We start from the raw sequence: 17064 nt of genomic DNA on the forward strand, positions 1-17064 counted from the left end.
TGTCATTAATGCTAAGGGCCAGGAAGAGTGGAAGATCACGATAAATGCTATGGGCTTTGTTAGGTATATTGGAGAAAAACAAAAGACCAAAAAAGACTTTCTGAACACTCAAAGTGAATGATAATGGACAGCCAAGAGACAGTAGAACTAGGCAGCTCTTATCTGGATTCTGTTTTCTTCACCAAGGAGAATGATTTTTCATCCTGGGAAATAGAGAACCAGAAATAGTTAATGAGAAATTGAAATTCAAGAACAAAAGATCACTGCACCTCACTGAAAGAATTCAAGTCACCAGGCCTAGGTGAACTATATTCCTAGTTATTGAAGGAATTTGTGGATCTCTGAACTGATGTTGTTAGTGCTTGAAAAAAACATAGAAAATAGAAAGGACGCTTCAGGAGAGTTGTCCAGATCTTCCAAGGGGAAGGAAGGTAGATTCCAAAAGATGTAGACCGGCAAGCTTCACTAAGATTACAAGACTGGGTGGATTACAGAGGGTATACTTGGATTTCGGCAAGGTATTGACAGATTTCTCCTGGACAAGATGGAAAAATATGAGCCAGATAATAACACATTCAGGTTTATTTGAAACTGATGTACAGCTACACTTAAAGAGTAGTGATTCAAGGATTATTGTCAGCCTGGTGTGGGTTCTCTGGAAAAGTGTCCTAGGGATCTGTTCTTGGCCCTTTTTGTTCAACATTAAAAATACTTAAGATGGAGGTATAGATGGCATGCTTATTAAATGGTCACAGGACCTGAAATTTGGAGGCATATAGTGAATTACAGTATCAGCTGCCAAAAGGATCTCAATAGACTAAAGTGATGGACCAGATTCAATAAGAAGAAACCAACTGCCTAAATATAGACTGGGGGAGACATGACTGGATAGTAAGAACTTCCTGTGAAAATGAGTTTTAAATGGATTCAGTATTCAGCATTGGTGCAGTACCCAAAGAAGCTGATCAGACATTAAACTTCATGATTAGAATCACAGTCTCCAAAAGGACCCTTCTAAGATCAGACCACTTCTAAAATACTGCTAGATCCTGATTAGTACAAAAACCGAATCCCATGAAGTGGTTATAAGCATACTAATTCATACTATTCAGAGATAAGATTATGTAAAATACAGAAACTCCAGCTCCATAGAAATATGCTTTGTGAATTTTAATGATGTAAACACTCAACATGATTCATTATTTGTGCTTATCAGGACCTAGCTATCTTTAGTTCTGGGTCCCACCATTTAAGAAAGACAAGCTGGTGCATGCCCCAAAGAAGGTGATGAGTAGGCCTAGTGAAGGGAATCAGAATAGTGCCATAGGAGGATCAATATTTACCCTGGGAATAGAACTGGACAGGGGGAAGTCTTCAGATTTTTAAAAAGTTTTCACATGAGAAAAATAGACTTATTCTACTTGGACCCAAAAGGCAGAACTAGAAACTATAGAGAAGTTGATGTAGTCTTACTGTTGGTGCTTTGTAAAACTAAGATTTGGAGCTGTCCAAAAGTGCAGTTGTCTGCCAAATCATAGACTTGTCATAGACCTTGGGCTGGAAGAGACCTCAGAGGCCATCTAGTCCAAGCCCCTCACTCTATAGATGAGAAAACTGAGGCACACCAGGACATTAAGTGATTTCCTCAAGATTAGATGGGTAAAATGTATCCAATTTGAGATTTGAACCCAGGTCCTCTAACACCAGAACCCATGTTCTTTCCATTGTCCTGTCCTCGGGAAGTAGCTTTGTCTTACTGGAGATGTTCCAGAGCTCTTTCTAACTCTTTTAGGGATGTTATTGAGGGCATTCCCACTCTGGTACTAGGTAAACTAGATGACCTCAGAGTTTCCTTCCAGCTTAGTGATTCTGTTACTGTGATCTGCAGAACAAACATTGAAATTCATTATGATGGGAACCTGAACTCTAGTCCTGGTTCCAGGTTGAAGACGAGGTATTTGGGTGCCCTTGGTAACGTTTGAAAATTATACCGCCCAGCCTTGAAAAACTGAGCTGTGTGTTGTCATCTCTGTCACAACTTTGAAGGTATAACACATATAAATAAGTATCTGTATGTCATAGAAAGCAGGATTTACTGGTAATATAAAATGTGTGTATTTATAAAAAGTGATATTTTTGAAATGTACCAGCATCTCCTCCTGTGTGTTGGGGTGGGTCAGAGATGATTCTGGGTTCTCAAAAGCTTTGCCAGCAAAGTTCTGTCTTTGGCAGATCCCACTAAGCTGGAATGGTCTTAAGTATGGGCTTAGCAATGGAATGCATTTCTGCTGCCTGAGGATCAGCCTAGCTAAGTACAAAGAGTCTCATCACTAGGTTGATGAATTTTTTAAACATAGCAACTCTCTAAGAGAAGGGTTCTTAACCTTTTTGCATTAGACTATCCTTTGGCGATCCAGTAAAGCCTATGGATCCCTTATTTAGAAAATGTTTTTAAATGCAGAAAATAAAATAAATAGGATTACAAAAGAAAACAATTATATTGAAATATAGTTATCAGAATGATTTTTTTAAAAAGTTAATAGACCCCAGATTAAGAACCCCTGCTCTTTTAAAGTCATTGGCTAAGTTGTGGTGCTTTTATCTGTTAGGGAAGAGTACCTTCACAGGTAGTAGTAGCAATAATAACAATAATATTAATAATAGTTAACATTTACATAATGCTTTAAAGTTCATGAAGTGCTTTCTATATCTCACAACAATCTGTGAGGTGGGTATTGTTATAATCTTAATTTTGTACATAATGAACCTGAGACTGAGAAAGGGTGAAGTAACAGAATGACGTGTTAGAAGGTTACTACAATTATCTGGATGAGAAGAGATGAGATCTTGAATAAGGAGGATGTGGGAAGAGGCTAAGTCAGTAGTGCTTGACAACTGATCAGATGATTGGAGTTTAAAGGGAGAAATGAGCCAAAGGTGACTCCAAGGCTATGAGCCTCTGTGCCTAGGAAGTTGTTGGTACCAACAACAAAACTAGAGAAGCTAGGAGTAGAGGTAGGGGCAAGTGTAGAGGGAAGATTATGGGTTCAATGTGGAACATGTTGTATTTTAGATGCCAGTGGGCCATTAAGTTAGAAATATTCAGCAGGTACTTGGAGATATAATACTTGAACTAAGGAACTAAATATAGAGATTTGTAAGTTTTACCATGGAGATGATCATTTTGAAGGCATGGAAGTGGATAAGATATGAAGATAGAATAGCAAAGATGGCCCAAGAACACCCTTGGGAGGCACCCACTTTTAAAGAATGGAAGAAAAATGAAGAATTAGCAAAGGAGCCAGAGAAAGTAGAGTCACAGAGACAGGAGAATTTAGGAAGGAAGCCAAGGATGAATAAGAGGACTAAAAGGATACTGTGGTACACAATGTCACATGTTTCCAAGAGGTCAAGGAAGATAAGAACAGAAATGGGACCATTGGCTTTAGCTATGAGGAGTTCATTGGTGGCCATGGAGAAAACTTTTTCAGGAGAACAATTAGGACAGAAACCAGATTGCAGGGAGCTAGTCTGTTGTGAGGAGGTGAAGGCAATGAATGTTGACCATTCTTCCTAGAGGTTTGCCGGTGAAAAAGAGGACAAAGATAGTCTAGTTACTTGAAAGAGTAGGAGGGTCCAAGGAGTTTTTTTTTTAATTAGGGAGATTTGAGCATGTTTATTGGATGTGGAGAAAGAGCTAGTCTAGGAGAGATTCAAGATACATGAGAGAGAAGAAACAGTTGATGGAGGTAAGTCAGGGAGGAGGAGAAAATAAGATTGAGGACATAGGTAGAGGTATTAGCTTTGGCAGGAAAAAAATAATAACAATAGGATTTGTATCATTCTTTAAGTTTTACAAAGCATTTTACATATGTTATATCTCATAACTTCTTATCAACCCCGTTAGATGGCTGCTGTTATTTTCCCCAATTTACAGATGAGGAAACTGAGGCTGAAAGAGGTTGAGTGACTTGCCCAGGGCCACACAAATACTAATTGTCTAAGGCATAATTTGACCATAAATTGAACAGGCCTTCCTGCCTCCATGTCCAGCATTCTATTTACAATCCCACATAATTAGCAACCTACCTCATCCTCCAAGGGTATTAAGAAGGAAGAAAAAATGGATGAGAACATTGAGACTTTAAGAAGAATAAAGAGCTGTGAAGAATCAAGATGGTAGAATATAGGCAGCAACACAACTGAATTCTCCCATCATTTCCTCCAAATGACTTTAAGATAATACTTCAAATCAAATTCTGGAGTGGCAGAGCCAACAAAAGGTCAGAGTGAGACATTTTTCCAGCCAAAGACAATTTAGGAATTTAGCCAGAGAAGTATGTGAGACCAGGGTGGTGGTAGGTCCAGAGTGCAGCACATGCTGCCGCAACACCAGCAACAGCCCTTGGAGCCAGCTGCAGCAGCAGCAACAGCAACCTTGGGAGCTCTCAACCCAAAGAGAGTTGGACAACTCTCAGAAAGAACTCTCAGAAACAGATTACAGCAGACCCTTTTCTGGCTCTGCTTGGACCGGTTTCATTGCTCATTCACAGTTCCATAGTGAAGAGGAGCACTAGTGCTTGTGGCCATATGTGTTCCAGGGGAATAGGAGTTCTGTTCACAGTTCCAGGGTGGAGAAGGGTGCTTATGGTTGCTCACAAGGGAGTAGGGCACCTGGCCTCAGTACCAAAGCAGAAAGGAGCTACTCTGTTGTAGCACTTGTGACTGCCAGAGAGCAGGGGACCTGGTCACAGTTCCATTTCTGAGAGAAGCACTAGGACTTGTGGCTGCAGGGAAGCAAGGTCCCTTCCTGGATAAAGACCAGATCATAGGCCAAGAAAGTAGTGACCACACCTCTTTTTGGATCACACCACCTTGGAAATACCAAAAACTTACAAATTCCCAGAACTAGTTCTGAAAACAGCAGCACAAAACCTGAAGTTTGGGACAATGCCACTCCCACCCCAGGAGCAGAACCTAATTTTAACATAAAGTTCAAAGTCAAGAAATAGGCTGGAAAAATGAAAAAACAACAAAAAAGAACCTGACCATAAAAAGCTACCATGGTTACAGGAAAGATCAAGTCACAAACTCAAAAAAGGCATCAGTGTCAAAACAACTACAGGCAAAGCCTCAAAGAAAAGTGTGATTTGGACACAAGCCCAGAAAAGAATTCCTTGAAGAGCTCAAAAAGGATTTTAAAACTCAAATTAGAAATGTAGAAGAAAAATTGGGAAAAGAACTGAGAGTGATGCAAGAAAAATTATGAAAAGAGAGTCAACAGCTTGGTAAAAGAGACACAAAAAAAATACTGACGAAAATAACACTTTTTTTAAAAAGCACAAAAATTCACTGAAAAGAAGAACTTCTTTGAAAAGCAGAATTGGCCAAATGGAAAAAAGAGGTACCAAAGTTAGAATTGAACAAGTGGAAGCTAATGACTCCATTAGACATTAAGAAATAATAAAACCAAGTCAAAAGAATGGAAAAAAGAAGAAAATGTGAAATATCTCATCAGAAAAACAACTGACCTGGAAAATACATCAAGGAGAGATAATTTAAGAATTACTGGATTAAGGGGAACTAGGTGGCACCAGCCCTGGAGTCAGGAGGACCTGAGTTCAAATCCAGCCTCAGACACTTACTAGCTGTGTAACCCTGAGCAAGTCACTTAACTCTGATTGTCTCAAAAAAAAAAAGAATTCTTGTACTACCTAAAAATAATGATCAAAAAAAGGGCCTAGACATCATATTTCAAGACATTACTAAAGAAAACTGCCCTGATATCCTAGAATCAGTGGATAAAATAGAAAATTAAAGAATCCACTAATCACCTCCTGAAATGAAAACTTCTGGGAATATTATAGCCAAATCACAGAGCTCCCAAGTCAAGGAGAAAATATTGCAAGCAGCCAGAAACAAGCAAATCAGATATTATGGAGCCACAGTCAGGATCACAAAGGATTTAGCAGTTCCACATTGAAGAAGCAGAGGGCTTGGAATATGGTATTCCAGAAGGCAAAGAAGCTAGGATTACAACCAAGAATAAGCTATCCAGCAAGACTGGTATAAACTTTCTGGGAGGGAAAATGAATATTTAATGAAATAGAGGACTTTCAAGTTTTCCTGATGAAAAGACCAGAGCTGAATAAAAATTTGACTTTCAAATAAAAGACTCAAGAAAAGTATAAAAGGGTAAACATGAAAGAGAAATCTTAAGGGATTCAGTAAGATTAAGCTGTTTATATTACTATATGGGAAGATGATACTTGTGACTCCAAAAAACTTTCTCATTATTAGGGCAGTTAGAAGGATTCATAGACAGAGGGCATGGGTGTGAATTGACTCTGATGGGATGATCTCAAAAAAAAACTTACAGGTGAGAAAGAGATGCACTGGGAGAAGCAGGGAGAAAGAGAAAGAATGAGGGAAAATATTTCATATAAAAGAGGCACTCAAGGAAGTGCTTTTACAGTATAAGGAGAAATAAGGGGAGTAGCAGGCAGTGCTCACTGTCATCAGAATTGGTTCAAAGAGGTAGTAACATACATACTCAGTTGGATATAGAAATCTATCTTACCCAATAGAGTAGTAGGAAATAAAAGGGATAAGGGAAGGATGTGCTGATAGAAGGGAGAGCAGATTAAAGGAAGCAGTGGTCAGAAGTAAAACAGCCTTTTGAGGAGGGACAGAATAAATAGAGAGAGAAGGATAAAGGGGAAAAATATGAAGGAGGGAAATATACAGTAATCATTACTGTGAATGTGAATGGGATGAACTCATCCATAAAACAAGCAGATAGCAGAATGAATTAGAAACCAGAATACATGTTGTTTACATGAAACACCTTTGAAATAGTCAGACACACAGAGGGATGTGGGGAAATTGGAACATTGTTGCATTGCTGGTGGAGTTGTGAGCTGATCCAGCCATTTTGGAGGGCGGTGTGGAACTATGCCCAAAGGGCTATAGAAATGTTCATACCCTTTGACCCAGTAATACCACTTCTAGGGTTGTATCCCAAAGAAATCACGCAAGCGGGAAAAGGACCCATATGTACAAGAATATTTATAGCAGCTCTCTTTGTGGTAGCCAAGAATTGGAAAGCAAAGGGATGCCCATCAATTGGGGAATGGCTGAACAAGCTGTGGTATATGAAGGTGATGGAATACTATTGTGCCATAAGAAATGGGGATGATGCAGACTACATAACAACCTGGAAAAACCTACACGACATAATGCTGAGTGAGCGGAGCAGAGCCAGGAGAACGTTGTGCACAGCCACAGATATGTGGATTCCGTGAGGACCAACCCTGACATACTGTGCTTTTCTCAGCAACCTAAAGGGCAAGGACAACTCCAGGGGACTCACGATGGAAAATGCTATCTTCATTCAGAGAAAGAACTGCGAAGTTTGAATACAGACTGAGGCACACTACATGCTCGCCTTTTCTGCTTCTCTTTTGTTTTTGTTTTTGGGTTTTTTTTTTTTTTGGTTCTGTTTCTTCTTTCTCATGATTCATTCCATTGGTCAAAATTCTTCTCCACGACCTGACTAGAGCATAAATTAATTCAATGCGAAGTTATACATGACAGTTATATGGGACTTCATGCCGTCTTGGGGAGGGAGGGGGGAGGGAGGGGAGAAAAACTGGAACTCAAAACTATGTAGAACCGTGTGTGGTAAACTAAAAATAAATAAAGAAATTAAAAAAAGAAAAAAAAAATAAGATAAGAGGTAAGAGAATCAACTGAAAAAAACTTTTTGAAACAATTAACAGCTTTAGCAAAGTTGCAAGATATAAAATAAACCCACATAAATTATCAGCATTTCTATATACTCCCAATAAAACCCAGCAGCAAGAGATAGAAAGAGAAATTCCATTTAAAATAACTGCAGACAACATAAAGTACTTGGAAGTCTACCTGCCAAGACAAACCCAAGAACTGTATGAACACAATTACCAAATGCCTTTCACACAAATAAAGTCAGATCTAAACAATTGGAGAAATATCACTTGCTCATTTGTAGACCAAGTCAGTATAACAAAAATAACAATTCTGTGTGAATTAATTTGCTTCTTCACTGCCATACCAATCAAACTACCAAAAAATTATTTTATACAGCCAGAAAAAATAATAACAAAATTCCTCTGAAAGAACAAAAAGTCAAGAATATCAAGGGAATCAATGAAAATAAAATGTGAAGGAAAGTGTCCTAGTAGTACCAGGTATGAAACTGTATTACAAAGTGGTAATCATCAAAACAACCTGGTACTGGCTGAGAAATAAAATGGTAGATCAGTGGGACAGATTAAATAGATAGTACATGGTAGTAAATAACCATAGTAAGATGGTATTTGATAAGCCCAAAGATCCAAGCTTTTGGAACATTTGACCAAAATTGCTGAGAAAACTGGAAAGAAATTTGGCAGAAAATAGATATAGACCAACATCTCACACCACATACCAAGATAAGGTCAAAATGTGTACATGACTTAGACGTAAAGGGTAATATCATAAGTAAATTCGGGGAGGGTAGAAAATTCTACCTGTCAGTTCTATGGATAAAGAAGGAATTTATGACTAAACGAGATAGAGAGGATTACAAGAAATAAAATGGATTGTTTTGATTACATTACATTAACAAGTAACAAAACCAATGTAGCCAATATTAGAAGAAAAACAGGAAATTTAAGAAAAATTTTTATAGCAAGTTTCTCTTACAAAGGCCTCATTTCTCAAATATATAGAGAATTGAATCAGATTTATAAGAATATGAGTCATTCCCAGATTGATAAATGGTCAAACAATATGAACAGGCAATTTTCAGAAGAAGAAATCAAAGCTATCTACAGTCATATGAAAAAATATTCTAAACCACTATTGATTAGAAAGATGCAAATTAAAGCAACTCTGAGGCACTACCCCACATCTATCATATTGGCTAATATGACAGAAACAGAAAAAGACAAATATTGGAGAGGATATGGAAAAATTGGGACACTAATGCACTATTGGTGGAGTTATGAATTGATCCAACTATTCTGGAAAACAGTTTGGAACTATGCCCAAATAGATATAAAATGGTGCATACTCTTTGACCCAGCAATGTCACTACTAGGTCTCTATCCTAAAGAGATAAAAGAAAAAGGGAAAAGACCTATATGTAAAAAAAAAATTATAGCGTCTCTTTTTGTGGTGGCAAAGAATTGGAAATTGAGGGGATGCTCATCAATTGGGGAATGGCTGAACAAGTTGCGACATATGATTGTGATAGAATACTATTATGTTATAAGAAATGATAAGCAGAGTGGTTTTAGAAAAATCTGAGAACACATACAAATTGATGCAAAGTGAAGTGAGAAGAACCGGGAGAACATTGTACACAGTAAAAGCAATATTGTAATGATGATCAACTATGAATGACTTAACTATTCTGATCAATGCAATGATCCAAGACAATTCTGAAGGACTTAAGGTGAAAAAAAAATGCCATCCACATCCAGGAAAGAACTGAAAAAGTCTTAAGTGTAGATTGAAGCATTATTTTTTTCTTGATTTTTTTTGCAACAGGACTAATATGGAAATGTGTTTTGCATTATTTCACATGTATAACTGATAACTACTTTTCTGCCTTCTCAATTGGTGGGGGAAGGATGGGAAAGAGAGATAATTCAGGACTCAAATTTTTTTTCAAAAATTAATGATAAAAACGACAATTTTTTAAAAAGAGGGGAGTTCTCATCATTTGGATTGGCCTTAGTCTCCCCAGTAATGTAGGTGAAGTCATCTGCTTCGCAACAAAGGAATAATCATCAATTGTAGATTTAGAATTGACAAGGATCCTTCAGAGTTCATCTGATCCAACCGCTTCATTTTAACAGATGAGGAAATTGAGACACAGAAAACTGAGACATAAATGTCTCTGCGAAGAGACGTTGGACGTTGGAAGAGCAAAGAAATTTGTGGCAGCTATGAGCAGAGATGTGACAAAGAATCAACGTGCAGGAAGCCCAGCTGAGATTATCCAGCAAATAGTGCAGACATTAGTAATGCAGACAGCCTAGTTATGATTAGATAACAAATGTTTGTAATGTGACTTATAGTCAGTGAAAGCCAGTTTCAGAGATAAGTGTTCATCCACCTGTCAGAGGCATGTAACTTGATTTAAAGTTTGCATAGCCAGGCAGAGAGCTATGGAATAAAGTCCTCCTTAAGTCTTGGATAAGTAGTTGTAACCTTGCAGAGAAAGTATTAAAAAGAGAAGATAGGGAAGAGTAGGAAGCATGCCCCACTTTTCACCCCCTCACATTCCAACACTCTGCTTAATCAACACTGCAATAAACACTGATACCTCATTTCTCACTTGATAGCATCCAGGGATGACATGGAAAATGCCAGAACAGAAGGATACAACACCCAATCCACATTCAGAGTTTTGTTTTATGATGCTTTGCCTTTTACGTGTAATCCCTAGGAATGTGGTGTTAAATAGCAGGGATTGCCTTCATAGGGAGAGTGGAAGAGAAAGGGTGCTACTTATCATTGTTTTCCCTAGACTACATTTGTACTGATAATATAAATAAGATTGAAGGCAAATTTTAAAATACTTAAAAGGAAACATTTTAGGTAGGTATCACCAGTGTTCATATGCCAGCCATTGCTATAGGAATTGATCTTCCCTTTGGTGATGCTATAGATAGCAAGCCATCCATGTCCACTCCTAGAGTATAATTCTGTACCTTCAACCGAAAGCCTTACCTAATTCTTCTTAATTCTAGTTCTTGTTATTAATTCTTAATTCTTGTTATTTTGCCCCTTTTTGTGTCCCCTGTGCTTAGTATTATGCCTGACACGTAGTTGGTGCTTAATAAATGTTTATTGACTGATTGATCCTTGCCCATATACTCCTACATTTCTTCCACAGATGGTCCTCTAGCTTTTCTAACATTACAAGGACCTCAGTGGAACAAGCAAGCTAGCTATTGGTGATTCCTTGCTTGTTTCAAAAAGTAGCTAACCTTCTTTTCTGGTCAGACATGCCTCTGGTGACATCCTTTATTCTACTTCCCATATATTCTTTTTGGTTAGTGATGGGGTAGTCTACTCACACCCACCATGCACCTCTCTAATGTCTTTTTGGTGACTCTCAACTTAAAATCTTCAGAGACTTTGGTATTCCAGCATTCCATAACTGGCAACTACATAGCATCACTAGGCAATATTGTCTTAAAAATGTGTTATGCTAATTAAAATAATTTTTATCCATTCATTAAAGCAGGCCATTACTAGATATTATTATTTACTAGAAATTATTATACTACTAGAAATAAAATTTTTCCGTTAGAATATAATTCACATATCTTATTCATTCAATATAGTCATCCCCCATAATTATTTTGAATTAGTGAGGCTTTCCTAATGTTCAAATTATTATAGAACTGAGTCTGGGGGTTGGACTAATGGAATCTGAAGTTTCTTCTAACCTCATTTGTGAATAATTAATTGCTAAAACTTTATGAATATTTCATGGATTCATTTAAAATGGAAAATGAAGTAATTACTTCTCCCTGAATTGACAGTGATGTTTCCCTTTTAGTTGTGTCCCTGGTCGTTTTAAGAAATCAGAGTCACTGCTGAGATCCAACCCAGAATCAGAGCTCCGGAACTGGATTTTAGTAGCATTTCATAGTTGGTATTTAACAGTAAAAAAATGAATATTTGTGGTTGAGAAAAGCATGGGTCTCCAGGGCTTCATCTAACTAGCAATGTGGGCTTCTTTAACTAGAAGAAATGACAGAAGAAATTTAGGGAAATGCAGGAGCAGCTGAAATTAGGCAAATGTGAGGGGAGTACGTTTGAGTTGCAATTTCCCAAGATGCGTGTGATCTCAACGTTTTACATGCCAAAATAACTGTTGTAAGATATTACTGGCAGTTAGACCTCAAAACCATAATCAAACCAAACCCATTATTTGAAAGGAATTTGCCTAAAACTTTGTACTAGAAAGCATAAATATAATGAAATCAGTGGTTCATCCATTTCACTTTGCAAACTTGGAAGCACTATATAAGTGCCTCTAAGTACTACAGAAATTATATGTAAATGTCAGTTTATGTGAGACACAGCCTAGCACCCTTTAAAACAGTATTCCTGCAGTGATGCTTTAAGACGAGTCCCAGATACCGCACTGTTTCTGAATAACTGAAATTGAGGGTCACCCAAAGGCAGTGGAGATGCTCAGTTGTCTACCAAGAGAGGGTCATTCTTGGAGTCCAGGTCAAGTTGTCCTTCTGACACATAGTAGCTTTGTGACTATGAAAAATCACTTAACCTCTCAGTATGGCTATAAAACTGGCAGGGACTGGCTTTACTTTTTCTTATTTGTATCCAGCATTTAGCACAATGTCTGGCACATAGTAGGTGCTTAATAGATATTTATTGGCTCTTTGACTATTGGCTGTTTCAAGTGAGTTGCTGATCTGTATCAGTGAAGGGAGTTTCCCCACCAGGAATTCAAAATGTCTGACAATACCCGAAGATAGTTTTTATTGTTGGTAAAGGGACATTATGGCATCTTTTGAAGTACCCTTTTAGGGATGACATTTAAATATTCTATTACTCAGCTATTTTCATTCCCTTTCATGACAGATTGTAGAATCACTCTTCTAGAAATGAAGCATCCAAGACTCTGAGAGTTTTAATGACTTATCTAAGAACACACAGCTAACCAGTGATAGGACCAAGACTTGAACCCAGGTCTCCTGACTCTGTTGATAACTTTTCTTGCATTATCTTCTGCCTCCTTTCTCCCTTTTTGTCCCTGTCTGCCCTTCCAGACACTGTTCCCTTTTTCACTACTCTAAAATATATCCTAAACTTCCATTCTTTAATGCTACCTTCCACCCCATCTAGCTTTTCCCCCCACTGACTCACAGCAGCATTTTCCAGCTCAGTAATCCCCTAAATAGATCGCAGAATGAGAGGGGACTCCTTAGTGATTTGTGTCCATTTCCTTTCTTCCAGGCAGGACTTGTAGTTAAGCTACCATACACTAAATGAGGGACTCATCACTAATATATTTCTCCATGGAAGGCAACATCACAACCTCCTTTGCCAGCTCTAACCCATTCTGTTGTCTATCAAATTAACTAAGCAAAGAAGCTGTTCCCTATATCTCACTTAAGTATCACCTGTTCATTTATGCAAGTGTTCTATTTGGAATGTAAAGTACATTTAATTTAAGAAACTTCTACCAGATGACCCATTTCTTTCATTTTTCCCCCTCATAGATCTTATTTTACCCATCTCTTAATCATTTAGTTGCCCCTATATGGACCTTCTCCATACTTTCCTTATCTCTAAGAAATTGGGAGATCTCAAGGTAGAATCCCTGTTAGTCTATGAAAAGAGCAGAAAAGGAGAGAAATAAGTGGGATAGGACTTTTGAGAGAGTGCTTTAGCTCTGCTCCTCCTCCTCACCTCATTTCTCAGCAGGTAAAAGCCATTTTGTATGACTTTTCCTCTTTTACTTATAGAACTTTCCTTCTCTTCTTTTTCCTTTTCTTTTCCCCTTCCTTTCCTCTCCCTTCTCCCACCCACTTTCTGCTTTGCTTTATTCATTTTATTCACTCCAAGCATCATCCTATGTACCTCTTCCACAAGCCTTTTTTTCAAATTCCCCTTTATGCTTTATCTTTCCCCATTAGAATATAAGCTCATTGAGGACAAACACTATCTTGCTTGTAGTTGTATACCACTTATCATGGTGCCTGGCACCTGGTGTCTATCATCTGTTCTTCCTCTGTTTCCTCTTTGTGGGAGAATGTAAGGAAATGGGGAAGAGGAATTTCTTCTGAACCTAAGGACCTCCCATAAATGATTATATATAGTAAAAATATCCCAAGCATGGTTGTAATATATAAACATATGTCTAGACCAATCCGCCCATTTTACAAATGAGAAAATGTGTGCCCAAAGAGGTCAAGTCACTTGGAAGTTCACCACTGTAATAATAGTTCAACTTATGTTTAACTTAAGGGTGGATCATTGTGATTTCTAGCTTTTTAATGGGTCGTATTGGATCTCATAACAGGAACATTTACAGAAATCATTACTCATGCTTACTGCCATATTTTTATTTTTACAGTGATGAACAGCAACGAGATTATTTAATGGAAAGAAGAGATCTGGCCATTGATTTTATTTTTTCTTTAGTGTTAATAGAAGTTTTGAAGCAGGTATGTTACTGTTTTAATATTGCACTAAGATAAAATTTGTCATTTCTGAGTCTGGTTGGCATTAAAAGCTCTCCAACTGTTAAGTTGTCAGTAAATTCCAAATCTAATTTTGAAACCAATAATATTTCTGTGTGCTGTATTATTCATATTTTCTGAATTGAAATAAGATATCTGTTATAAATTTTGGTAGATGACATTTCAATTTTGCAGTATATTCACTACTGAAATCATGTTACATAATGTGGTAATAGAAATTAGCCTTTGGTGTTTTCCCAACTAGTGACTGCTAAGTCATGTTAACAGTTTGGTGTTCTTGGTAAATTATATTGCTAAAGGCCACATACATAATTATGATTTGCATTGTGAGCAAGTTAATATTTAGTATTCTTTTGACAGCTGAAAGATTATTTTTGTATTTCCAGATTCCGCTTCATCCTGTAATAGACAGTTTGATCCATGAGGTTATTAACTTGGCCTTCAAGCACTTTAAATACAAGGAAGGGTAAGTGAGGACACTGCCTAAGTAGATTTCTTAAAATGAAATCGTTTGTCTTTTTAGGTCACCCATGTGTCTTTATCACCTCATTCTATCTTGCTAGGTACCTTGGTCCTAACACTGGAAATATGCACATTGTCGCAGACCTCTATGCAGAAGTCATTGGGGTATTGGCACAAGCTAAGTGAGTAAATGTACCTTCTAGTCTTTCTAAATACACGTCTGTGTGTCTGTGTAGTTTTCAGTTTTCTTGAAGAGAGGAGAGCAAGACATCACCAGCCTTTTACATTAAAAGCTAGCATTGCTTATGCAAAGACCTAAGATAGCTCCCAAAGATTCATGATGGAAAATTCTATCCACATCCAGAGAAAGAACTCTGGAGTCTGAATGCAGATTGAAGCATACTATTGGCTCTCCTTTTTTTTGTCTTGATTTGTTCTTTCTTTCTTGTGGTTCCTCCCATTTGTTCTAATTCTTCTGTACAACATGACTAATGTGAAAATATGTTTAATAAGAATATGTATGTAGAGTCTGTATCAGATTGTATGCCATCTTGGGGAGGGGGAGGCAGAGAAAAATTAAAACTCAAAAGCTTATGGAAGTGAATGTTGAAAACTAAAAATAATTAATTAATTACTTTTTTGAAGCTTGCATTGCTTTATCTCTCCTGCTTTCATCTCTCCTACATCTTTTTGCTGACTTATCGGCTGCATCACGCCCCCACCAGCGCATGTTCCCCAAGGTTCTATCTTGGATCTTCCTCTACTCCCTTTCTTAGTAACTTTATCAGCTCCCATAGGTTTAATTATCCCTTCTCTGAAGGTGACTTAAAGGTCGGTAAATCTAGCCCCAGACTCTCCCCTGAGCTTCAGTCACATATCAGTAATTAACTATCAGACATCTCAAACTAACCTGTTTGCAAAATCTACCAGAGACATCTCAGACTCAGCCTGTCCAAAACTGAGCTCATCATATTCCTGCACTAAATCCAGTCCTCTTCCATACTCATGTCTTACTGACAGAGTCCCCACCATCTTCCAAGTCTCCCCGATTTATAGGCTCAACCGTTATCCATGATTCTTTACTCTCTCTTATGCCTCATCTGACCGAGATTTGATCAAGTGCCTGATCTTGCTGTTTCTGTCTCATCTCCAACTTTGTTTTTCTACTCACACAGCTACCTCCTTAGTTCAGGCTTTTATCCCCCTCACCTAGATTATTGCAAGAGGTAGTACCTAGTTGCTCTTCCTGCCTCAAGCTCCTTCCCACTCCTGTGCATCCAACACACAGCTGCCAAAGAAAATATTTCTTTAAGTACAGATCTGACCATATGACTGACTCCCAGACTGAATCAACTCTGTTGTGGTTGTTCAGTCTTGTCCGACTCTCCATGACCCCATTTGGGGTATTCTTGGCAAAGATACTGGAGTAGTTTGCTGCTTCTTCTCCAGCTCATTTTATAGATGAGAAAACTGAGGCAAACAGGGTTAAGTAACTTGCTCAGGTCACACAGCTAATAAGTGTCTGAGGCTGGATTTGAACTTGTGTCTTTCTGCCTCCAGGCCCCGTACTCTTATCTACTGTGTCCCCTAACTGCCCTAATCTACTCTAATGGCCCCTCATTGTCTCTAGGATCAATTGTAAATGCCTGTGTTTAACTTTAAAGCCCTTCACAACATGGCTTGAACCCAGCTTTCCACTCTCATTGTATGTCACTCTCCTTTCTGCTCTCTGTTATGGTCTTCTTTCTGTTCCTCACACATGACCCTCCATCTCCTCCTTTCCATCCAGTTGTCCATCACAGTGCTTAGAACATACATTAATTAGCCCAGGGCTGGGGAACCTGCGCCCTCAAGGCCACTTGTGGTGCTCTAGGTCCTCAAGTGCAGTCCTTTGACTGAATCCAAACTTCACAGAACAGATCCCCTTAAATAAAAGGATTTGTTCTGTAAAACTTGGACCCAGTCAAAAGGCGACACCCAAAGACCTAGAAGTCCACATGTGGCCTCAAGGCCGCAGGTTCCCCATCCCTGCATTAGCCTATTGACTTGTTTGATGGGCCAGATCTTCACTCTAGACGACCACAGATTTCAAACCCCTGAATGAGATAAATAAATTTTTTAAGCCAAGTAGAACTTTCTCAGCCCAGCATGGTCCTCAAAAAGTTTATAATATTTCAGATGTTTGTTTTTTCTTATTCTGTGGGTAATAGTTTTATAAAGTATGAAAAAATCCATTTTAACATGTTCCATTACTATATACTGCTGTCTACTTGTTTCAGTTGAGCTAAAAATGTCCCAGATTCTGTCATGGAAACAACTCAGG

At 38.1% G+C, this 17064-nt stretch overlaps 1 protein-coding gene across 2 annotated transcripts in view; it reads left to right on the top strand.

The window, feature by feature from the left end:
• Positions 1–17064, top strand: part of FRY (FRY microtubule binding protein) — a 325197-nt gene that overhangs the window by 123301 nt on the left and 184832 nt on the right. For both annotated transcript variants that reach the window (XM_036743232.1, XM_036743231.1), the window contains 3 exons: positions 14153–14243; positions 14666–14745; positions 14843–14923. In XM_036743232.1, coding sequence (XP_036599127.1) covers positions 14153–14243; positions 14666–14745; positions 14843–14923 — 252 coding nt within the window. The remainder of the gene's footprint in view (positions 1–14152; positions 14244–14665; positions 14746–14842; positions 14924–17064) is intronic.

Source organism: Trichosurus vulpecula, chromosome 2 (assembly GCF_011100635.1).
Source record: "Trichosurus vulpecula isolate mTriVul1 chromosome 2, mTriVul1.pri, whole genome shotgun sequence".
Lineage (NCBI taxonomy): Eukaryota > Metazoa > Chordata > Mammalia > Diprotodontia > Phalangeridae > Trichosurus > Trichosurus vulpecula.